Source organism: Rissa tridactyla, chromosome 5 (assembly GCF_028500815.1).
Source record: "Rissa tridactyla isolate bRisTri1 chromosome 5, bRisTri1.patW.cur.20221130, whole genome shotgun sequence".
In the NCBI taxonomy this organism is placed as follows: Eukaryota; Metazoa; Chordata; class Aves; order Charadriiformes; family Laridae; genus Rissa; species Rissa tridactyla.
In genome coordinates this window covers 6,661,082-6,686,299 of record NC_071470.1, presented here as the reverse complement: position 1 = coordinate 6,686,299, position 25,218 = coordinate 6,661,082, and the positions used below count along the sequence as shown (strand labels likewise).

General features: G+C 44.0%; 1 protein-coding gene across 2 annotated transcripts; it reads right to left on the bottom strand.

Moving 5' to 3' along the window:
• Window positions 1-695: 695 nt before the first annotated feature.
• Window positions 696-15,156, bottom strand: TLR3 (toll like receptor 3). Of its 2 annotated transcripts, none has more exons than XM_054203799.1 (5): window positions 15,066-15,156; window positions 11,186-11,634; window positions 9,047-9,238; window positions 5,493-7,318; window positions 696-4,853 (listed from the first exon to the last, which is right to left on the bottom strand). In XM_054203799.1, exons 2-5 carry the CDS (start codon window positions 11,624-11,626, stop codon window positions 4,625-4,627), a joined length of 2,688 nt encoding a protein of 895 aa, XP_054059774.1. In that variant the 5' UTR covers window positions 11,627-11,634; window positions 15,066-15,156; the 3' UTR covers window positions 696-4,624. The 2 variants fall into 2 exon arrangements, with proteins under 2 accessions (XP_054059774.1, XP_054059776.1); XM_054203801.1 differs by lacking the exon at window positions 15,066-15,156 and adding an exon at window positions 14,370-14,436.
• Window positions 15,157-25,218: the final 10,062 nt, after the last annotated feature.

Genomic DNA, 25,218 nt, shown 5'->3' with positions numbered 1-25,218 from the left:
GCAGGCCGGGAGGGCCGGGGCCGCGGCGGAGGTTAGGCAGGAGGGCGGCGGGGTCCAGCCCCGCCAGCCTCATGGCGGGACCCCCTGCCCGCCGCCGCCGGCCCGGCCGGGGCTGCCCGCCGCCGCCCGCCCGGTTGCCAGGCGAAACAAACCCGCCCTGGGCGGGGAGCAAAGGGGCCGGCGGGCCGCTATCGGCCTGCGCGCCCCGGAGGCCTTGGGGAAGCGCGAGGCCCGCGCTTTTCCCTTTAATTAAAACCACACCTAATATTAAAGGGCTGGAGCCAACTCCATCTGCCAGGGCCCAGCTTCACACCTCTCCTTTGGGTGGTGCACGCATTTCTGCACAGAAAGGGTTGAACAGACCCAACCCAGTACACCTTTTTATACCATCGAATGATAGACCGGTTTGGGTTGGAAGGAACCTTAAAGATCATCCAGTCCCACCCCCCTGCCCTGGGCAGGGACACCTCCCACCAGACCAGGTTGCTCCAAGCCCCATCCAGCCTGGCCTTGAACCCCTCCAGGGATGGGGCAGCCACAGCTTCTCTGGGCAACCTGGGCCAGGGGCTCACCACCCTCACAGCAAAGAATTTCTTCCTAATATCTCACCTAAATCTCCCCTCTTTCAGTATAAAACCATTCCCCCTCGTCCTATGGCTCCCTTCCCTGATCCAGAGTCCTTCCCCAGCTTTCCTGGAGCCCCTTTAGGGACTGGAAGGGGCTCTAAGGTCTTTGCGGAGCCTTCTCTTCTCCAGGCTGACCCCCCCCAGCTCTCTCAGCCTGTCCTCACAGCAGAGGGGCTCCAGCCCTCCCAGCATCTTCATGGCCTCCTCTGGCCCTGCTCCAACACATCCATGTCCTTATGTTCTTGCCAGCATCAGTTTGGATGCTGTAATGGTTGCTATTATGGACTGGGCAAACATTGTGTGAACTCAGAATATGGCAAGTAGCACGGCCCTTGGCAGCATCCAAAAGTACAGCCCAGGCTGGAAGATAGTACAGTTCCTTTATACGCATGAGCCCAGGATCATACATTAAGTTGATAGTGCAACTAGTTGCTTGAAGCTGGCAGGCGCTAGTGGATGACAACCAAGGGTACAAGGTGGGGAATTTTATCCCTGCCTTTTCTTCCCAGCACATCAAGGATTGCAATGAGCTGGCAGAGTGGAGCACAGGTGACATCAAGTAGAGGACTGAGATTTGAAATTGGGATATTCTGGGCCTTTTTTCTTACAAACTGAAATAAATGTGTGCTGACCAAACCTTACGGAATAGGCCCACATAAACCTAACAGCAGCACGACCTGCATTTATTCCCCAGGACGCCAAAAAGCCTTGACTGAACTACAGTGAAAGTGGCATCATTGAGCACGTTGGTGTGTAGTATATTTATCTCAGCAGCAGCCCTGAAACAACCCTGCATGAAGACCTGGAATAGAACCTCTGATGAACATCACTGTCTGTAACCTGTTCATTACTCCCCGTCATTCAAGAACCACAGAAACAGTCAGGTTCCACCCCAAAGCTACCGACTGGAGCATAACTACAAGTTTGGAACTATTTTTCATTTATTTGGTATCCAACTCCTCAGTAAATCAGCATAATATAGTCTGATGCTACCCACTGCAAAGAAACTACCCAGCTCTGATTTGGACTGTTAATCCTGAAAACACTTAGAACTCTTTGCCATGGTAAGCCCATTTATTTACTCTCCATAATATTGTCAAACAGATGTACAGGAGCAGAGAAGTAGTAGGTAAATCCCAGGCAAACAGAGAAAATTTACAAGAAAATTTTATGTCAAGTATAATTGATGATTAGCGTTGGCCCCGTGCTTATTGCTTTTGCGCTTTTTTTTTCCTCAACGTTAGTCTAATTCTCATTGTGAGCCTTTATAATGTCGTTTTCTGTTGTAAATTATTTTAATCTGAATCTGTTTAGACTGCATCATCACGTTTTTGTCATTTAAAATGATTTTCACTCATCAGCAAGTACTTTTAGTTTGTATTCTTAGCTGTTTTACAAAACTAAGCATCCATAGCACATTTTCTCAAGGTTCTGAGATCGATTTTGGGGCCGCTTGTAGTAATAAGAAAAATCTTTATAGAATTTAGACACGCTGTCATTTGTCAGGGTTTAAGGGCCAGAAAAGACCATTTGATCATGTAGTCTGACCTCTTGTATCACATTTCACCTCGGCATTTCTCCATGCATTCTCTGCATCTCTATGTCATTTTTAATATCCATGTGAACTGCTAACAGTTTCTAAGCAATTTATATTGCTGCGGAATGAGAAATTCTGCTACCATGTGTCATTACAAATTCAGGAAACATAGAAACCCTTTCTCATGGTAGTCTTTAAATAAGAGAAAGACGGATTGACATGGTGCATACCTGGCATCCCATCCTTGCTGACTTGCCTCCTCAACTTTCATGGCCTAAGCATGAAGAGAGAATTTGTCACTTGGCCTGAAAAGGTCAGAAAGATGAGATGAAAGCATCACAATGGGGATAATCCTATTACTGTAATTAGGGAATCATCATCTATCACTTCAGCTGTAAACAAAGGCTTTTTTGTTTTCACTCAGGACTTCCCGAGCAAGTGAAGACAGTCCCCTTCACTCTTGGGTGCATGCAAAATCTATTCCATTAATTATTTTACTCATTTATGTTTTGTGTCATCATGGGACATACAAACCTATTAAAACCCAACGTTTTTCATCTATGCATGTAACAAATCATGAGAAAAGCTGCTTAAAATGTTAAGTATTGAACTATCTGAAAGCTGTTTTCTAAAGCAGTAAAGCAATATTCTTGGAGTAATGGTAGCATTAAAATTGATGAGGGAAATGCCAGGGGGGAAAAAACAATTTAAAAATATTCCTGAGCTATTGAAGGATCACACACCTACTAAAAATTGACAGTTTTATGAGGTCCTTAGAACAGCAATTAAATATTAAGAAAGACATATAAGTGTCTGTCTAGTGTTTAATTTACAATAAATTGTGCTCAAACACTCCATAAAATTGCAACCAGTCTCAAACATTATAAACATCTTTTCAGAGCACACTTTGCTTGTTCTCAGCTCTCTCCAGATCAAGCTACTAGCCCACGTTTGAACCCTAATGCTCTGGCAATTGCCAACTAGCCCACATTTCTGTAAACTATGTTAAGGAAAAAACAAACTAGATTAATATATAAGAAATTAAACTACAGAATTCTTTCTGATTTCTTTACAATTATTTTTTTTCACTATCAAAGGCAAAACTATATACAGTCACACAGAAGGAAAAAAAATATGAAATTAATCTACTTTTGAAGTTTTTTCCTCCCACTCTAGCTGTACCTGTAGTCACAGTCATATTTATGATACGGTCTAAAACTATTTCTTTTGGGGGGTTAATTTTTCTTTTTGTTGTTTCACCAGTAACAAATTCTTCAGTGATGAAATTACAGTAGCACCACCTCCCCCACAAAGTTGTCTTCTGGTTACGCTACAGAAATATCTATGCCTTTACTTATTTTATGCAGGTGCATCAGCTGTGCCTTGGCCACTTTTCACATTGACTTCAAGTTCTATTTGAAGGCCGGCATATAATTTTATGCACATTTGAAGAATTAAGGTGGTATCTCTCAATATAAATGCCACAGAACATGATTTGGGTCAGAAGGGACCTTAAAGACCATCTAGTTCCAACCCCCCTGCCATGGGCAGGGACACCTCCCACCAGACCAGGCTGCTCAAAGCCCCGTCCAGCCTGGCCTTGATGCAATAATAAATATGCAATAAAATGACCCCATAATTCAAATATGTACTTTCAAAATGTCCTTCTGCCAGCTCTCCGAATTTCAGTAGGGAAGAGTAGAAATTTTTTTTGTTGTTTTTTTTTTTTTTTTTTACTCATACCACATTGATTGAATCAGTTGACTCACTAGTCTGAAAATCTGGTTCTGATAGTCATCAGTACCAGCCCCACCCAGAAGGCATTAGCAATCCTTCACTGTGTGCTCTGAACAGGCTGCCCACGGGGTCCAGTTTCTTTCTGTGGCTTTCTCTTAAAATAAAGGTTTTAAAGCTCACTTTGAAACTCTGCTATGTTTCTTGGGTTTGACTTCAGAAATAATTTTCCATGCTACTTACTGTGCTTCACATGGAAAGTTTTCCAATTTTAGTTTCGCTCAATATCCCCTTGTGTTATGAAAGCAAGCAGTAGTATCCACTCTACCTTCTACACAGAAAAAATTGCCATTTTATCATTATTGCATGCTCTTTTGCATATCCCTTTAAAGTAGAGAGTCTGTGTCTTTCCTGCACTACATCAGATTGACATTTTTTCTAGGACATCAGCCATTTTCACCGCTTTTCAGAAATTCTGCCACATTTTTGACACACCGACTGAAATGACTATCAATCATGATCCATTTTAACATGTCACTTCAGTGCAGGTGAATTAAAACATCAGCAAACACATGAATATAGACAAGTAAATTTAAATTATACTGACTCTTACATATCTTTCCAGCATGACAAAGTTTTTTCAGGTCTTCCTGAAGGCTTGTTAGTTTTCCAGTGTTAGTTTTTTTCCAATGTTAGTTGTTAGTTTTCAAATCTGTACTTTAAAACTTCATTGCGCTCTACTATTAGATTTAAGTGCCATCACTAATTGCTGATAAAATGCACCGACTCGTTCTTTCTGAGCTGGCCAGTTCAAGATGCAGCGAGATCTGAACATCCCTCTTCTCATTTGAAGTGCATGATACAACTTGTAATCTTGGATATCATGAAGAAAGATCAATATGATGGAGTCCCGACTTTGTTCAATAGCTTGCTGACGAGCATAATACACCTTAAACCTGAAACAGAAATAAGACAAAATTACGTTTTCTTTCATGTGGAGGGAAAAAGTAACAGTTCTTTTAATCACTCACATAATAGCGCACTGCAAACACAAGGGGTCTTAATGTCTATTCCGTGATATAGAATTGTCATTACTTATGTTAAATTAGTTACCTTCTAAATAAAGAAAACAATCATCCTCTAAAAATATAACCTAAGTCTACTGTCTTGATACAGCCTTGTTTAGCAAAGTTCCTTTCTTTTCCAGATCACGACATAAGAAAGGTGAAAAGACTTGTTTAAAGCCAAATAAAAATCATCTTTGGATGCTAGTGAGCTCACCCATTATTGCTCTTCTTCAAACATGTAATTTTAAGGAAAGCAGTCTGAGCAGCTTGAATTTTGAAAAAAAAAAAAATATATTGACAGCAAGATTCAAATTTCCACTGGTGTACATGTGGAACAATTAACTTTATTAACTTAGGAATTATTCTGAAGTTACGGTATACTAAGTAAATATATTAAAGTAGAATTTGCATGGCGTTCTTTATTAAAGAGTATAGTTGATTAAATTACACAGCAAAAGAGATTAACTTGTTAAAAAAATCTGTTAAGAAATTTTCCCTCTTACATTTAAAAGTTTATATCCAACTCACTTTTTGCACCAGGGATCCTGTAAGAGGTATTCAGTCACAATAAAAATAATCTTCCTGCTCTTTTTTATGCTGTTAGCTGTGGCTTCAAATTCAGATATGCCTGCTTCAAAGTCACGGTCTTCTAAACAAAATTTAATTTGATAGTGGTTATTTTTTTCCAGAGACCCTAAATTCTTAGACACCCAATCCTTGTCCTGTCTTGCATGAATAACATAGGCATCAAATTCAAACTCTTCCTGTTGTCTGTCAAGTTCTTTAAAGCCAAGTATTCGATTTACTGAAATATTCCAGTAGAAAGCTATTCTCCACCCTTCAAAATGGATGATAAGAACAGTAAAAATTACTAGTGTCACAACAGTAGTAGTGATCAGGAACAGAAGTTTAAATGGAGCACTGTCTTTGCAGGTTGAGCTATCAAAATGCAACACCAGACTACCGTGATATTTAGGTGGGGTGTTGCAAATGTACTGGGATCTCAACCCAGGTATATATGTTTGGGTCACGTTGAGCCAGTCAGCAAACCAAGCAATGCTTTCACAGGTGCAATCAAAAGGATTGGAATCCATCTTTAGTATTCTCAAGCTCTTGAAAGCTGGGCCGAACACTTTTTCTTCCACTGAGGTTATCAGATTTTTCTGCAGGTTCAACGCATTCAGGGAGACTTGATCATCAAAAAGGGTGGCTGGAAGCAAATTCAAATTATTTGATCCTAAATCCAAGTTTTTTAATTGAAACAGACCCTTGAAAGCCTGAACTGGAATCTCATCGAGACCATTTGATTTTAAATTAAGAATGCGCAAATTGGGAAGATCTTTTAAAAAAAGAACAGGGCCACCTGGATTTGCCTGTTTCCAAAGCCGCGCTAAATTATTGTGCTGCAAATCCAGAATGTCCAGTTTGTGAAGTCCATCAAACAAGTCTTCTTTTATGTTTGCTATGTTGTTATTGCTGATGTCTAAGATGGTCAGATTTTGTAGAGGACGAAAAGGCGAAGGAGAAACTGCCAGATTACTGCAACCTACCTTCCTCAGCATCAGTTTTCTAAGGCTTGGGACAAAAATGAATGATTCGCTTCGCAAGGACAGATTTTTATTATAGGAAAGATAAATATCTTGTATATTATTGAGACCTTTAAACTCATGACCTGTGAGCTCTTGACTAATTTCATTGAGACCAAGATCAAGAATTTTCAGGTCTCCCAAGGAGGAAAATGCCCCACTTCCTATTGTAGAGATTCTTGTTTTTGTGAGGTTGAGAACCTGCAAACTGGAATTAGCAAGTGACGAAAATGTTGTATTAGTTATTCTTTGTAAGTTTATGATGCAGTTACAGAGGCTCAGGTATTTCAGGTTGTTCAGACCTGTGAACATATTAGCAGTAATTCCTGGAAAATAGTTATTATCCATTATAAGGTATTCCAGGTCACGTAACCAATGAAAGGAAAAATCTTCAATTTTCCCAGTAACTGAACTTATCAGATTCAGATGTTTGAGGCTGGATAATCCAGAAAATAAATGTGAAGATACATGAATGTTAGTATGCTTCAGGTTTAAGTATTGTAAACTTGAAAGCCACTGAAATGAGTCATCTTCTATCAAAGACAGAGAATTTTGGGAAAGGTTTAAAATGGTAAGATTTGTTCCTTGCAGTCCCTGGAAAGTTGACTTGCTAATGTACGAAAGCTTCACGTGGCTCAGGGAGAGGTTCTGAATCGCTGTGTTTGATAATTCTGTACAAAGTTTCTTTGTGCAATTTTCACCAAGTTCAACGTTGTTCAGTATGAGGCCAAACAGGTTTCCAATTGCACGTAAACTTCCTGTGTGAAACTGAAATGAAAAAAGAGTTTTGATCAAAACAAGGGGATTATGTTAGAAAGTTGACCTATAAAGCCGAAAATTGCAAAGGTTTTCAAACGAGATTTTCAAACAGAATATAACTTCTACACACAGATTTTTCCACAGCCAAGTTCAGATAAACAGTTCTTGGAGTTTATACTTCTTGTGATAATACTTCTAAAATTTGTAACACGATTATCATCATTCTGAACGGTACTCTTGCAGAAGAAGATAGAAAGTTGCTCAGTGAGATGCAAGTGAACAACAATTTTGTATCCAACTAGTGCAACTCTTGCACTAGAAGTATCTTAGAAATTGAGATAATCTCTTTCTTCAGCTTTGTTTTATGGGCATCTGCTAAGGATACCAATATACCAGTGCAAAACCAGTAAAAAAGTTATTTAGGACTTCAGAGAGCCAAGAAGAAACCCAGTTTCTCTGTGAGCAGAAGCTACACTCATGAAATGTGATACTACACACTTGCTCCCACAACGTCAATCACAAGTCTCCGTCACAGTGCTGGCCCCTCATCTTGAGGCAGATATTAGATGAATTATTAAATACTCCATTTGTCAGAATGACTCAAATGCATGTGACCGCTTTTCAGACAGCAGTACTGTAAAATCAGAGCAGGTTCAACTAGCATAAAGTAACACTGCCCAAGAAAGGAGCAGTCCCATCTTCCTATCCACATGCCAGCATGGCCATACATGCAGTGACATGGTGCACGAGATAGGGAACCAACCCGACAACGAGCTAACCAAGCCAAAACATCTGTAGAGTTTCCCCAGTGACGCAGAGCATGGCCTCACTAAAGCTTGTACCAGAAAGAGGGAGGGACGAAGCATCCAAAGGGAAGAGGAAGGTGGGATCGCCTCCTAGCAGTGGTACGAGCTTATGCCACTCTAAAGTGTTCTTGAAATTTCATTGTACATGTTCTCTACAGATCAATCAACTGGGAAAAAAACCCCAAGCAAATGCAATGCAAATTCAGTGTTCATATGCTGATGACTTCTATTTGCTATTCAGTGTTCATACTAGATGATCTTTAAGGGCCCTTCCAACCTAAACCATTCTGTGGTTCTCTGCTGAGGGTCAACCAGTTTAAATCTGCAGCACTTACCATCACTCTTCAAAGAATCATATTGTAACGCTGAGAAGTGGGTCAGGGAGAACAGTGAGGTAGGTGGCAGAGAAAACACCCATTTCATTTTTTGAAAGAGTGAGTATTCTTTTCTGCAAAGATTATTTCCCTGGGGTACCCCACAGGCACAAATGGACGTTCTCTTTGATTAACTAGGAAGCGAGACCTAGACTGTATAACTAGCCTTGCATAATATCACACTTTTTCCCCACTTAGAAAGTATGTCAGCCGTTCACCTTCAGCACATACAAAAAAAATCCTGCGTAGAAAAGATCTGGGAAGGGTTCACAGAGCTGCTTGATCTAGCTCTTGCTTGAGACCTCTGATGTACATGGAACCAGCTCTTGCTGATTTTAGACAGAGAAAAAGAATTATGTGTGTCACTAATGCTGTATACAGGTTTTTATATGTGTATATATGTATATATATGTGTGTATATAGGTGTATATATGGTTTTATCTTTGACCTCGGTGAATCCAAAATGTAATATAAATGTCACACAATCATAAACAATAAGCCAGGATAGTTCCATTTTATACTTACACCTGTTGAATTTCTGTTGAAATGCTTCCTACCTCTTTCAGTGGATTTGATGACAAATCAAGGCTATTCAATGAGGTGTTGCTAAGAAAATCGAAGTCTTCCTTTTTTAACTCGGTGATTTGATTGCTATTCAACGTGAGCTCACGAAGGTTCTTCAACTGTTGCTGCAATCCTAGATTTGCTGACTTCAAAAGATTATGAGATAGGTCCAAAATATTCAAGTTCTGGGGAGAAGATGCAAACAGAAAAGTATAAAATCCTTTTTATTTTATATAATACGAAACCATTTTGAAATATTCCATTAGAATCTAATCGATTAGAAATTAGTTGCAATACTACTATTGAAATAAATTTGTAATAGAGAAATGGCAGCTTTCAAGCTCCTGCAGGAAGAAGCCTTCTGTGTCCTCCCCGCCTGTAACTTTCATTGTGTTCACAGTCTTAACCTGCTGAAGTATCTGCTGCAAACCAAAGAGTTACTTTATCTAAAATTCCTTAACTCGCTGAAAGCCCTCCTGCTCCAGATAAAGTGACAAAAGCAAAAGTCTACAGCTGGCTGCAGTTACAGCTACTGCAGTATTAAACTGTGCGTTCCACCCTCTTCGCTGTGGTCCCCTGCTGTGAGTGAAAGTGAGGAAGGGAAGAGGAGGGCAGCAGCAGCCCACACAGATCAGAGCTGTACGCCTTGTAGTGCTCCAGCTCCTGCCCAGGTGCTCAGACTCCTCCTCATCTGCAGGGAAGGAGATGCTACCCTGAAGGCGACTCCACAGAAGATGCCTTGAGGTGCCCCAAGTCTGGCTTCCATCAGGAACAGGGCAGCAGAACTTCAGTTCTGCTCCCAGCACTGGAGCTGGCTGTACCCATTTGTACTTAGCTGAGAGTCAGCAGTCCTACGACACAAACCAGTACATTTTGTGTAACTGAACTGGAATGCTGAGTTTAGCAGAAAAGTCCAGACTTGTTCAAAACAACATTCACACTTGTTAGAACATTGTACAACAATTAATAGAATCACAGAATGGTTTAGGTTGGAAGGGACCTTAAAGACCACCTAGTTCCACCCCCCTGCCCTGGGCAGGGACACCTCCCACCAGCCCAGGCTGCTCCAAGCCCCGTCCAGCCTGGCCTTGAACCTCTCCAGGGATGGGGCAGCCACAGCTTCTCTGGGCAACCTGGGCCAGGGGCTCACCACCCTCACAGCAAAGAATTTCTTCCTAATATCTCAGCTAAATTTCCCCTCTTACAGTTTAAAACCATTCCCCCTTGTCCTATGGCTCCCCTCCCTGATCCAGAGTCCCTCCCCATCTCTCCTGGAGCCCCTTTAGGGTCTGGAAGGGGCTCTAAGGTCTCCCTGGAGCCTTCTCTTCTCCAGGCTGAACCCCCCCAACTCTCTCAGCCTGTCCTCCCAGCAGAGGGGCTCCAGCCCTCCCAGCATCTCCATGGCCTCCTCTGGCCTCGTTCCAACAGGTCCATGTTCTTCTTATGCTGGGGGCCCAGAGCTGGAGGCAGTATTACAGGTGGGATCTCATGAGAGTGGAGTGGAGGGGCAGAATCACCTACCTCCTGACTGTCTCTATTTCCTTTTGTCCTTAGGCCCTTCCTTTTGCATGATTCCCTGCTCAGTGCAAAGACAATAGAATAGTCTTTCTCTGCCTCCAGTGCTGGTCCCCCAACGTCATAGATGCTACAGAGAAAACTATTTAACCACGTGTAAACTACCAGCGGAAAAAAAAGAAGGTAGAGTAAAAAGGTCTTTACCGTTTCTCAATCCTCAGTGTCCTGGGAGACACTACATTCAGCCTAAGCACTGGCTTTCATGGTCTGAGTAATTACACCTGACCTTGAGAATTTAGGCTAGCTACCATTTTTAGACCCCAGGCAACTCAGATTCCACACCATTCACTTCGCCCTATACGTCACCTACTGCTACTGTTCTCTCAGCACAAATCCTGTACGGAAAGGTGCCTCGATGGGAAAAGGGGATGGAGAACAGTGGCTCATAAGGGTGGCTGAGACTCCAGTGTGCCAGGCCTTTTCTTCAGAAAAACAATAAGAGAAGATTACATGCTGGGTATTTTCAGATGCAAACAGGTAACTGTTCCGTATACACACTGGAAAATACAGTAAATTCCCCATTTATTTACATGAAAAGGTGCATTTCTAAAGCTTACCTCCAGGGTTTTGAAAGGATCATTTTTTATATTTATTCTGTTGTACCCTAGGTTGAGCTCGGTCAGGTTGGTGCAGGAAGCAAAGAGTCTGTCGGGGAGCTTAGACAATTCGTTATGCTCTAACTTCAGGATCCGTAACAGGGGCACGTTTTGGCACAATTCTGGTTGCAGTTTAGAGATGCTGTTGTAGCCCGCGTTCAAGTAAACCAGCTGGCTGTACCTGGTCAGATTTGCAGGACCCAGCAGCCTCAGCTGATTATGAGAAATGTCCAAACCCGTTATATTGGTTGGGAGATCAGAAGGAATTTGCGTCAGCTTTAGGTGGCTGCAGTCAGCCATTTCATTTCGGATCTGGCATTGCTTTCCGACCGACGCACACAGCAAGCAGACAGACAGCAGTCGGAGAGACAACCTGCTCCACCAAAGAACAGCACTTCCCATCGCTTTATCTGCAAAGGCAAAATGAACACAGGACACATTGCAATCATTTTGGCACAACTTACATCTTAAACTGAAGGCTAAGCAAGCCAGGCTCAAAAACCATGTAGTTTTATGCTGAGCAAACGCTCATTATCGTTCTCTCATAAAGCAGCATTAATTTCTGCAGAAAAGTTAAGTTTAATAATCTCTCTAAATTAAGATTTTTCTTGAAAAACAACAGTATTGCCTTACTATGTAGAAATAATTATGAGCTACCAACATTTTATCTATTATCAATGCAAATTTCCAACCATTTCCCCCTTTCTGATTAATTCTGCTTTGCTTTAACATGCATAAAATACAATAAAAATGGCAAAATATACACAGGCCCCTCAATGTTAATCACTGAACTCTGAGCTTAACCACACTGATAAATATTTATACACAGGTCCCTCAGTGTTAATCACTATGCTCCGAGCTTAACTACACTTAAAGTATTCATAGTTATATGCAGTAAGAATACCTAATATACCACTTCTTTATTTTACAGTTCTTGCCAGTTTTTGTTTTACGAGCAAGCCACACAAAAGTCTAACCCTCTTTCCATATGATAGTGAAAGGAATACCAGGCTATAGAACGGTGTATGAGAAAGTAAGAGCGGACAAAATAATCAGTACCAACCTAATCAGGGAAAATAACAAAGAGCCAAGGTGTAGAGAAAACACTGTCCGTAGATTCAATACATTTATCCACATACTTCTGGTAAAACTTACACGTTTAAGAATTTATATACCCCACCCCATCTCTTTTGAGCATTGCCGTGGTTTAACCGTGGCTGGCAGACAGGACCACGCAGCCGCTCACTCACTCCCCCCGCATCGGGATGGGGGAGAAAATCGGAAAGGTAAAAGTGAGGAAAAAAACAGTGGGTTGAGATAAAGACAGATTAATAGGTAGAGCAAAAGCGCACGCAAGCAAAGCAAAACGATTCATTCCCTGCCTCCCATGGGCAGGCAGGCATGCAGCATCTCCAGGAAAGCCGGGCTCCATCACATGTAATGGTGACTTGGGAAAACAAATGCCATCGCTCCCAACGTCTCGCCCTTCCTTTGTCTTCCCCAGCTTCATACACCGAGCATGACGTCCCATGGCATGGAATATCCCTGTGGTCAGTTGGGGTCAGCTGTCCCGGCTGTGTCCCCTCCCGACTTCTTGTGCCCCCCAGCCTGCTCCTGGTGGGGTGGGGTGAGGAGCCAGAAAAGGCCTTGAGAGCTCAGCAACAACCCAAACCCCCAGTGCCCGGTCACACTATTCCCATCCCAAACCCGACACACAGCACCGCAGCAGCTGCTAGCAAGAAAGTGAACTCCATCCCAGCTGAAACCACGACAGCATTTCCATTAGGATATCGCCCCCTGTCCGCTGGTGCTCTAATCTTCAATGGCTCTGGCTCTTGAGGCATTACATTTCTGATGAATCTCAGACTTTTTCACATTTTATTCAGTTTCAATTTAGTATCCGTAAGATCTAAATTCACCTGGTGATCTTATAATGCGGCTTTACTGGATAAGGAAGAAAATTAATTCCACACAAATTCTGACTGGAATAGAGGTGTAAGAGCTCTGAAGGGTTTGACTAGCCTGCTGAGTCATAGAGATTGTCTAATTAAATAGCATCTCTGCTAATCCAGAGAAGAGTCCACGGTATCACCTATATCATTCCCTACTGCATTAATCTCTAGTTGAGGGAGAACAAATACTTTGGGAGCGCTTGCCAGAATATTTTTCCATGCTTTAGCAGAGAACAGTAAGGTTTCTCTGCTTCAATTTTTTCTTCAAAAAAAAAAAAAAAAAAGCTTATACTTTCACCCCTGAAGCTTTGAGCGTCTCCACATCTCCACAACCTCCGTATACATGTATCTGTATGGCCGCCTGCCAACAAATTTGGAACCTCCCTGCCAACCTCGATTTACCAATGAGTTGAGTCTCAGCGTGACGGGCTCCCAGTAGAGAAGACTATCGGTGCTCCAGTACAGAACAAGCTATAGAAGGCAATTTAACCTTACTAGACTTAAAAGAAATCTAGAAAAGCTTCTCAAAAGACTAGCTCACAGCAAGACGACTTTTCTTAGTTCTGCAGCTCACATTTTCCTTTGCTTGCAACCTCTGTTTAATTAACACGACCTACCTTTGAACACATTAGATTATTGCTCAATAGCAAACACTGAAACAAGAAATTAAACCAACACATTTTGTACAGAAAAAGAAAAAGCCTTCGGAACTCGTCTTTTTTAAAGAGAAGAGTTTTTCACTACCAGAACAAAACGCTCTGAGGAGCTGACACTGCAACCTGCAGCCAAACAAGAGTTTAGCAGGTCAGACCCCAGCAGAGTTTGGCTCCGTAGATGACCTGCCTTTTCAGAGGGCACACATTAGGACTGCTCCAGTGACAAAAAGCCACATTATAGTGGCCAGGGGCAGCCCTGTGAGTGCCTCTGTGGGAGCAACCTGGCCATCTAGGGAGAGACGTCAGTAAAATCCAATGGGAGTGGGGATACAATCAAGGGAAAGGTCCCTAAAGCACCACAGAGGCATACACAAAGGACTGCAAAAGGCAATTTAAAATAAACCTTAATGAAAACACCAATTCCCTGCTGGGCACTGCGCGTGGGCCTGACCCATCTCCTGCAGCTCACACAGCCTGGCTCTCCTCTCACCTGCCACTGGCAAACACGGAAAGGGAGGGGACAGCAAATAACTGAACCTGGTAGTCCTTGATCTGCAGCTGGTCGCTTGATCCACTTCACCTGCTGCTGGACGCAGCACCCATATCCCTGCAGCCAAGGAAAATTAAGGACCAAGAAAATTGTCCTGCCTCATTCCTCTGCACCCCGGCTGCTGGAAGAGCGAAGGAAAACAAAGGGGGAGCTTGTCTGTACCAAAAGTTTTACCCCTTCTGAGGGTTTGTTTTCGGGAGATCAGGTGGCTGCCAGGCTCCTCGGCGGTTGCTGCCAGCTCGTTTTAAAGTTTGAACGGCGCAAGAAACATTCTGCAACAAACACAAACCGAGTTCCTTGGCTGATTTCCAGCGAGGCCTGAAGGGCTGCCTTTTTTCGGGTTTTTTTCATCGCAGGAAATCTGGAGTCAGCTTTAGGTGATTTATGCTTTGGCTGGGGATCCAGTGAATAAAGCACACACCCATTCTCAGACTGAAGGGACGGTGTCACAGAACATTTAATGGACAAAAGAAAGAATGACAGTTTGACTGTTATGAGCAAGAACTTTTAAAAAATGGAGAATTTAGCAGGGGAGCCTCCAGTGTATCCCAGGGACGGACATTCCCACTTCACATATATTGCCTTTTTATTAAAGCACAAAATGCCAGCTGGGGACGCCCCATCCGGGCAAAGCACCAAAGTACACTCATTAAGAAAACAGCAATAGCACCGATTTTGCTTACCTGAAAGTTAGGAGAAATCCAAGATGAAGGAAATTGGCCCACACTTCTGAGCAGTACTTCGGCTGCGTACCTCTGATATTTGCATTTATTACTAAAAGTGAAGAATGGCATCCACTTACCGCTGCGGCCTTTATCTCCCTCACTTTGGGGGTGTCCGGGGACTGCATAAGATTCTCAGCACACGAAAACCATGAGGAAACACTCTGCCCGGAGCAGGAAGAAGTGAAACCGAAAGCGGGGATGGGCTCGCCGCGCTGTGGGAAGCCGCTCCTGCGGCCGGGAGGCGGTGGCTGCCCCCCGCCGGTTGGCGAGGCGAGCGTTCGCCCCGAACCGCGGGACCAGCATCCCCCCGAGCCACCCAGCATCCCCCGAGCCGCAGGGCAGCATCCCCCCGAGCCGCGGGGCAGCATCCCCCCGAGCCACCCAGCATCCCCCGAGCCGCAGGGCAGCATCCCCCCGAGCCGCGGGGCAGCATCCCCCCGAGCCACCCAGCATCCCCCGAGCCGCAGGGCAGCATCCCCCCGAGCCGCGGGGCAGCATCCCCCCGAGCCACCCAGCATCCCCCCGAGCCGCGGGGCGAGCAACTCCCGAACCGCAGGGCAGCATCCCCCCGAGCCGCCCAGCATCCCTCGAGCCGCGGGACGAGCATCCCCCGAAAAGCAGGTTCAGCATCGCCCCCAGGATGCGGGGCGAGCATCCTCGGAGCCGGCGCAGCCGCTGCTGTCCCTTCCGCACCGAATTTCCCTGCCCTGAAACGTTTCAGAGGTGCCGAGGGCGGAGATCACCCCTAAACCCAGAGTCGGGGGTCAGCATCACACAATCCTACTTGTAACTTGGAAACAATTTATTCCTGGCTAATTCCATGGTCTCTGAAAATCCTTCAGGACATATCCCAAAAGCAGATATGCTGAGTGACAGATTACTGACATAGGAATATTGCTCTTTTAATGTAGAAACAAAGCACCAATAGGTTCCTACAGAACTACATAAAGTATGCCTTTTTAAAATGAACTTTGTTCATGTGAGAAAGTAATATATTACATTTTTAAGTGATAATAACATATTTTCTATTGTATTAAAAATAAGAAATTGCTTCAAAAGTCCAAGTGAAAGTTTTAGGGACAGCTTTTAGATGTGTGTCCTCTTCATACTGTTTGTGAGTTCACATGGCCCTGCTTTCCCAGGGACCTGACCATCAGTTCCCTGGAGGGGACGTCCTCAGTACGAGCTTCTGGATGTGACAAAAGGCGCTACTGCTTTGACTATATTGCCATCGATAAATCCTCTGCAGGGTTCACCCAGCCATACTTAGGACACAACAGCAGCACTGAGTTCAGCTTAAATTTTTAGGTAGTAGTGCTGTCCCACCTGAGTAGAGAGTGGGTAGCTGCAGCCTCACCCAGAATTCTTCATTCCAAGCTCTAATTCTTCATTCAAAGCTCTACTTCATTCAAAGTGTTTGAAATTGCAGTCTGTGGCAATGTGCTAACTGCCTGCCCACCAGGAGCTCTGGGGAGCGAGGTCTCTACCCTATGTCCCATTAAATCTGGGACCACTGAGAGGTTTGCTGTGAGGCCCTGGGGGGCAGGCTGGCTACCAAAGAGGTCGGGGCCCACCTTTTGTACTCCTTCTCTCTGAATTCTTTCAGGAACTGCCTAATATTTATTCTTGAGGTTAGGACACTGAAACTGAGACCAGAACCAAGCTTCTTAGGAGCTGGAAGGCTCTAAAGTCTGGGTCATTCCCATTTCACGGTTAAACCTTGATCATCCCTTTCATCTTGCTATGGGAAGAACAAATTTCTGTTCTGTGCTGCCCTGTGGGCTTCTGCACTGGATAAGGTCATTTGATCCTAAGCACAGCCACCTGAAGTCACATCAAGTTACTCTGAAGAGGATTTTCCCTTTGTGTTTTGGAAGAGGAGAGATCACACTGGTGGTAAAGCAGCCCAATAATTAACAATGGTTACGGGTCATTTTTCTAGCATAGCAATACTGTCAGGAATTTTGCCTCTTATCTTCCCCCTACACCATAATCATATGGCAGATAAAGCATGCTCTTTGATCTCCCCTCACAATTTATTCCTTCTCAACCCTCTCTTCCCTATACATGGAGGGGACTATTAGGAAGCTGGAGTTGTTTCAGGCACCATGGAGGAAAACCATCTGATGCTGATGAAGCTACTGATTTTATCAGTAATGCCTTTCCAACACTCCAGCCTTAGAATATAATGTCAGTGGCTCAGGGAGACAATGGCACAAAAACTCCGCTCCTTTGTGGAATGCTTGCACGGGGGACAAGAATGTCAATTTTGTTACAGAATATTTCATAGAATCACGGAATCATAGAATGGTTTAGATTGGAAGGGACCTTAAAGATCACCTAGTTCCAACCCCCCTGCCCTGGGCAGGGACACCTCCCACCAGACCAGGTTGCTCCAAGCCCCATCCAGCCTGGCCTTGAACCCCTCCAGGGATGGGGCAGCCACAGCTTCTCTGGGCAGCCTGGGCCAGGGACTCACCACCCTCACAGCAAAGAATTTCTTCCTAATATCTCATCTAAATCTCCCCTCTTTCAGTATAAAACCATTCCCCCTCGTCCTATGGCTCCCCTCCCTGATCCAGAGTCCCTCCCCATCTCTCCTGGAGCCCCTTTAGGGACTGGAAGGGGCTCTAAGGTCTCTCTGGAGCCTTCTCTTCTCCAGTCTGAACCCCCCCAGCTCTCTCAGCCTGTCCTCACAGCAGAGGGGCTCCAGCCCTCTGAGCATATTCGTGGTCTCCTCTGGACTTGCTCCAACAGGTCCACGTCTTTCCTGTGCTGAGGGCCCCAGAGCTGGATGCAGTATTCCAGGTGGGGTCTCCCCAGAGCGGAGCAGAGGGGCAGAATCCCCTCCCTCAACCTGCTGCTTTTTCAAAGCAACAAAGCTCTTGCAGAGATTTTGTAGCATGATTTACAAGTACCAGCAGACACTACTGTGCAAGATAGACTCTAGGGCATACACAAGCAGTGCAGGTTCAACCATTATGGGTATGTCTGAGGCAGAGGACAAAGCGGACACATCTGTGCTTATTTCAGTGGTGCGAAATCACATCAGGCTCTCAAGTTGCCGTAACTCCACTGTAGCTTACTTTAAACTGTACTTATGTTTTCAAGTGCTGGAAAGAACGTGGCAAACTCATAATGGAGAGGAATGTCAAGCAATCCACACGTCCAGAGAATATTTTAGGAAAAAAACCCCAAACAGCGCAAAAACTAGGCAATGCTCCCACATGGTGGTCGAGGAAAGCAGCTTGAATGAGGTGGTTCTGAATGGTGACAAGAGGCAGCCAGGTAAAATTCTGGCACTGTAGCCGTATCACATATATCTTTAGCAGCGGAGTCACCGGTTCTGCACAGACCCAATTTAAGCTTATCTGGGCTATAAGCGCAGAAGGGTGGGGACGTAAGTACAGTATCTCACGGAACATTCCCAGAGCAAACATGCCACCACAACTTAGCTGAGAATAAAAGCTAAAAGGAAATCTACTGATTTTATCTTCAGATACAAAAAAATATATTAATGTAGCACATGGCTAATTGGACTTCAGTGTCTTTGCAAACTGCAAGTCAGACTACAGGCATCAGGGGGAAGACCCAAACTGATGGAACACACGCAGACGCTTCCCTTGACTGTCAGCCACTTGAACGGTGAAAGCTCCGTGTGTTGTGGTTGGATTCAGACATCCCATGCGGCAAGGAATGGGTTCGCACAAATAGAATTTAAAGATGTCTGGAAGGGAGCCTAGCTACCAGGAGAGAGAAAGCAGGGAAGAGCAGAGAGCCGAACAGTTAAGACCTGAGGCAAGTCTTGACAAGGGACATCCTGCAACATGAAGGTGACTAGAATCATAGAATCATAGAATCATTTAGGTTGGAAAAGACCCTTGGGATCATCGAGTCCAACCATCAGCCCCACTCTACAAAGTTCTCCCTTACACCATATCCCTTAACACCACATCTAAACGAGTCTTAAACACATCCAGGGATGGTGACTCCACCACCTCCCTGGGCAGCCTATTCCAGTGTCTGACCACTCTTTCTGGGAAGAATTTTTTCCTAATGTCCAGCCTAAACCTACCCTGCTGCAGCTTGAACCCATTCCCTCTTGTTCTATTCCTAATTGCCAATGAGAAGAGATCAGCACCAACCTCTCTACAATGTCCTTTCAAGTAGTTGTAGAGAGCGATGAGGTCTCCCCTCAGCCTCCTCTTCCTCAAACTAAACAGTCCCAGCTCCTTCAATCGCTCCTCATCAGATTTATTCTCCAGGCCCTTCACCAGCTTCGTTGCCCTCCTCTGCACTCGCTCCAGCACCTCGACATCTCTCTTGTATTGAGGTGCCCAGAACTGGACACAATACTCCACATGTGGCCTCACCAGTGCTGAGTGCAGGGGGACAATCACCTCCCTTCTTCTGCTGGTCACAAGAAGGAAGGACAGTGTGGCAGACAGAGTTACCTTGCATCTGCCTCCAGATTCCAAGTTTAATGAATTCTCCAGATTCAGTTAAGTTTGATGAATTCAGCCAGGTTTAATTGTACTGTTGAACGAATCTAGCAGATCAAGTGCCTTTTGGGTGCAATAGTTCCTTTAGGGCTGCTCACCCATCACTGCTAATTTACAGGTTGTAAAAACTGAATTACATTAGCTTTTTGCTAAAGAGTACCTGAGGACTGACACGCAGATCAATGGTAAGGCAGACTATGTTCATTAGCGTTCTGCCAAACCTCTGGGTGCTCAAAGACAGGAGAATTTCCTTCCATGCACTTCTTTCTTCATTCCTAGCAGGAAACGTGGCCTGGGCAGGTAGCTGAGAACTCCAGCCAGTGTTTGGGATCTAAGCTATCTCATCGCCAGCCACGAGCAGTGGCTCTGGCTAAACTGTTCGTCGCCTGGAAATCATATGCAAAATGCCAGTGGAGACGCACAGATAAACTCTACAGCATTTGTTCAGCAGCTTTGACACTGCGGTGTACACTTCCCTGAGGTGTTGCGCTGACTGTAAAGATCAACTGCAACTGCAGAACAAGTCGCATTACCTGAAAAATTCGGGCACGGTGAGAGCATTCGCAAAAGCTCGTTTCAGTACGATTAGGTTGCTTTGCTTAGCCTAGCCAGGAGGCGATTTGGAGAACTAAGAATTCAGCTCTAGGATGGTTCCCTGTTCAAAACCACTTCTTTTGTCTCTGTTGGGACAGTTGCAAAGGCAGCCTTTGCAACCCTTTTCTCTGCGTCTTCCGCTGCTCCAGCAAGAACAAGGATGCATCTCTACCAGTACGTGGGCTATTTTTGTGCTTTACTTTCCATCCAGGGAATTCTATTCCCCAAGAGAGAACCCTGGAGCTAGAGAAATGAGAAGCCACTTCTAAATTAACCTTTTAGTCAGGGTTAGAGAACGTCAAAATGCTCCACTTCATTATTTCGGTATTTTTTTAATGTTTGCACTGCTGGATTTATGTATATATATTTTTTATTATTATTAAATATTTTAGCTTTTTACATACTGACATAGTAAAGAGGCTGGAATTTAGGACTTGGGTATTCTCCTGTTTTGGAAATATTTTTTTGGCAATTTCTGCCTCTAAGAACTCTCCCCAAAAGGTGACAGCCTTCTTAAAATCTTGTTCTTATCCATCTTTCTCAAATAAGCGTGCATCTTAAACGTTTTTGATTTGCAGTAGTTTCTATTTGCCAGCCTCTGCCTGCAGTATTTAATTGTCTGGTTTCAGAATCCCTTCCTTTTTTGTTGTTCCCCCTTTTTCTGGCACACTTTCATGTTTGTCTTCACAGCGTATTTCCAACAGAAAATCTATATCCCAATGCAGCCCATATACAATTGCCCCCACACCAAGTGATTTCACTGTGAACGCGGCAAACTTTAATGATAAAGTAGAAATACGAGGGTTTGATTTGCACTCACGCTTGCAACACAGATAGCAAACACTTATAGAAGCCTGCCAATCTTAGAAATGTTTTCCCACTAAAGACCGTGCCTTTGAAGGCAATATAATCTCTAGCTTCTGAAAGTAAGCTGCATTTAAAAGAATCACAGCTGCATTTGATCTTTCCACTTACCAAAATCTCTATTCAGTTATAAACAGTATCTTTTTGCATCGCATCTTTTCCTCAGTAGTCACCGTGGCCTGGAAGCCCTGAATGCTCAGATTCACTTTGAGCTCACAGAACGTGAGGTGCAGAGAAGTGAATAAAAATGCAAACACACCCACAGAGTCCACCTGTTTTTCTTCTCCACCCCCAAGAAGTATTTGGCTCTGTTGACAACTGACTTCACATCCCAAATGACTTCTCTACAATGGCCCCTGGTACGTCTCTTGTCCACACCTTCTCTATTGTCTCTCATAAAACCATGGAAATAGTGGCAATAAGTTATTCTTCTGGTTATTTTTTTTCCTCACCAAAATCCTGCTTCTGTAAATTGTGACTAATCGTGTAGGATTTTTGGTGATGCTTTGTTTCATTGGGAAGGATCCAAGGCGAGTTATGCCAGACTTTTTTAACTTGTTTAACTTCCAGATTGACTAAAACTGGAATACGTTGCTTTCAGTGGCTATAGCTTTTGGTTTCCTTAGCAGGATAGCCAAAGAGATTGTAACAGTCTTTAGAAAACCAGATGTTCTAGGGGAACAAGTACTCGGACATAGCTTTTGAGTAAGAAATACCAAATCATTTCAACTTTCTCATTTAATTTTGACATGCTAGGAGGAGTTTATTTTAGTAATGGTAAACATAACCCATATATTTTAAATCTAACAAACATAACACAAAAACGATGAAGCTGAATAAAAGTATAGGAAGTAACACGGTTGGATGTTCTTGAAACAAAACTTCTGCTCTGCAGGTGTTTTGAATTTCAATTTTTCATTCAGAATTGGAGTGAACACAACAGCTGTTTGAATCCAATCAACGGCTCTTTTCGGTCCATCACCAACAGTGCCATTCTGTGGCCCACACTCTTTACAAGAGGAACGGTGAAAGTTAGCAACGCATTTACAGAGAAGAAAACCAAGAAAGGTCAATCATAACTGCTATCAAAACTGCCAGGCTTTAACTGTAATCTCGTTAGATTAAAATCTGAGAACTGAATCCCAGTGCGAGTGCATTAGATCATTACTGGATTCATCTGCAGAGCTTAAATATCCGTTGCTATTCAAAGATTAAGATTGTGAAAGCTTTTATCTATAAATAAAGTGTGGAACAATATCTTTCAATTCCTTCTCCTAGCCAGAGTAAAGGCAAAAAAACCCAAAAAAACAGAGAAGTATGCCTTATTGTAACTAGATAAAAAAATACTAGGTTTAACAGTTGATGCGCATTTCCAATTTCATTTCATTTTTAAGGCAAGTTTTATGTAAGCATTGGGAATATGTCTGTTTCAGACAGCAATTATATCAATGAAAAGCTGAAATCCAAGAAAACATTTTATAAACAAAATGTAAAGCACGGGGCCTGATTCAATGTCTTGAAATTAGAGACTATTACAATTTTTGTCTGTATTGCGCAAAATACATTCCCCGGGGCCAGTGCCAGTTTCTTTTTGCCTACTGCCTAATGCTTTGAGCACACAAAATGCATTTGGAAACATTTGTTTGCATATACAAATAGGCATTTGCACACAAACGATATGATCCCATGCATGGTAATAGCTGTGCTGTTCTCCATTAGCCATACTGATAAAGGGATTTAATTACCTTATGCCCCAGTCACTTGGCTATAATTTTGACCCAGTGGGGAATTTAACAGTAGAACAGACTGATAAAACAGGCATTCAGACTGATTTGAATTAGGGAAAGCTAAAACTGCAGAACTATGTTAAGGAAGTGTGGGTCACACAACTAAAACAACATGCCCGTAACATTGGAAACTGGTTATCATCGGTTGGGTTTTTCTATTCTCAAGTATCAGGCGGTTCTTGAGGATAAAATAAACAGGCAGAGAAGGCAAAAAGAAATCTGCCAGCGTGCTGTGCATCTACGCAAACAATGGAAAATGAGATATAGAAATTATACACTTAAAATATGGGTCCTTGCTGAAGTAGTGAGACTTCAACCCCAGGCAGACAGAAACCTAGGAAGCGTAAGGACCAGGGGTCGGAAAGGAGCACACAGAAAAATCCCATGCACGACAGCCGTCTTGCCCCACAGCAGGTTACACTGGCTGAATTCTGACGTAATTTACCAGAAGTAAAGATTTATCGCTCATTGCTAGCGACACAGGGAAGAGGCAAGATGACTTGACAATGAAAGACACCACAGGGACTATTTAAATGTGTCTAATGAGTTGTTCATATCCATTTGAAGCTTTGTCTTATGCAACCGATTGCTGATCATTGTTAATTTAAAAAGAAACTGAGAGCCAGAAAGATTCTGCAAGACTTTACATTCTGCAGAGAATCCTGCCAAGCAACACAGCCAAATAAAACGGAAAGTGGCAGTCCCTGTCACTGAGACCTGCTTCCTGCTTTTACGGACTGTGCGAAGCCAGTCTAGATCAGGAGGAAAACATCTGCGGGGACCACAAAACACTAAATGCAATGAACTCAAAATCTGCAGTATAAATTGAAAAACAAACAGAATATTATGCAGAAAAAGTATTCCTGCAATAAGAAAACTTGTTATGGGACTGTCTGTAATGCGTACAGGGCAAAAAAGGGCAAAAAAAATCATAGACTCATGGAATCATGGAATGGTTAGAGTTGGAAGGGACCTTAAAGACCATCCAGTTCCAAGCCCCTGCCCTGGGCTCCAAGCCCCGTCCAGCCTGGCCCTGAACACCTCCAGGGGTGGGGCAGCCACAGCTTCTCTGGGCAACCTGGGCCAGGGGCTCACCACCCTCACAGCAAAGAATTTCTTCCTAATATCTCAGCTAAATCTCCCCTCTTTCAGTGTAAAACCATTACCCCTCATCCTATGGCTCCCCTCCCTGATCCAGAGTCCCTCCCCAGCTTTCCTGGAGCCCCTTTAGGGACTGGAAGGGGCACTAAGGTCTCCCCGGAGCCTTCTCTTCTCCAGGCTGAACCCCCCCAGCTCTCTCAGCCTGTCCTCCCAGCAGAGGGGCTCCAGCCCTCCCAGCATCTCCGGGGCCTCCTCTGGCCCCGCTCCAACAGCTCCGTGTCCTTCTGCTGTTGGTGCCCCAGAGCTGGAGGCAGCACTGCAGGGGGGTCTCCCCAGAGCGGAGCAGAGGGGCAGAATCCCCCCCTCACCCTGCTGCCCACGCTGCTGGGGATGCAGCCCAGGATGTGGGTGGTTTCTGGGCTGTGAGCACACATTGGTAACTCATGTCCAGCTTTTCACCCACCAGCACCCCCAAATCCTTCTCCTCAGGGCTGCTCTTCAATCCATTCTCTGCCCAACCTGTATTTGTGCTTGGGATTCCCCTGACCCAGGTGCAGGACCCTGCACTTGGCGTGGTTGAACTTGGTTGCCATGGGCCCACCTCTTAAGCCTATCCAGGTCCCTCTGGATGCCATCCCTTCCCTCCACTGTGATGACCACACCACACGGCTTGGTGTCATTGGCCAACTTGCTGAGGGTACACTCAATCCCTATCCACGTGGCCAACAAAGATGTTGAACAGCACCGGTCCGATCCACAGACACACACGGCTTAGATCGGAGTACACAAATGGTATACCCCCGCCGGATACCTGAGCACGCTTAACGTAATGAAAGCAGTGCATCCTGTCTGAACACCACCACTAACAAGTTCACAGGGCTTCAAGAGAAAGGAAAAAGCCCTAAGGTTCAGTTAAAACTAAAGCATTCCTCTCCAATGTGAAATGACGAGATCCCATAGCCTGAAATCAATTCAGTATACAGACATTAAAACCCAGAAACTGAAGAAAGTTTCTCAGATTCCTTAGCTCTCGGTGGCTGAAGTCTTGCATACGGAATATTTTCAACTGTTCACAAATTTGTGATACAGTAAGAATCGTTAAATCACCCCCTGATTTACTACAAAAGCAGCCTGTTTGCAAGGGTTTAAAGACACGCTTGAAAATCCTTCAACTGGTAAAAAGCTTCTGCTCAGCTGTGGTACTGATCGCACAGGTTTATCTTAAGTTGAAAGTTATTTTGAGTTACATGAAAATATATCAGA

Excerpts from the sequence above, each read along its gene's own strand:
- TLR3 (XM_054203799.1), bottom strand. The coding sequence starts at position 11,626 with ATGGGAAGTGCTGTTCTTTGGTGGAGCAGGTTGTCTCTCCGACTGCTG. Across the intron at positions 9,239-11,185 it reads ATCCTTTCAAAACCCTGGAG|AACTTGAATATTTTGGACCT; the intron begins GTAAGCTTTAGA and ends TCTTCTCCCCAG. Across the intron at positions 7,319-9,046 it reads CATCAAATCCACTGAAAGAG|TTTCACACAGGAAGTTTACG; the intron begins GTAGGAAGCATT and ends TTTTCATTTCAG.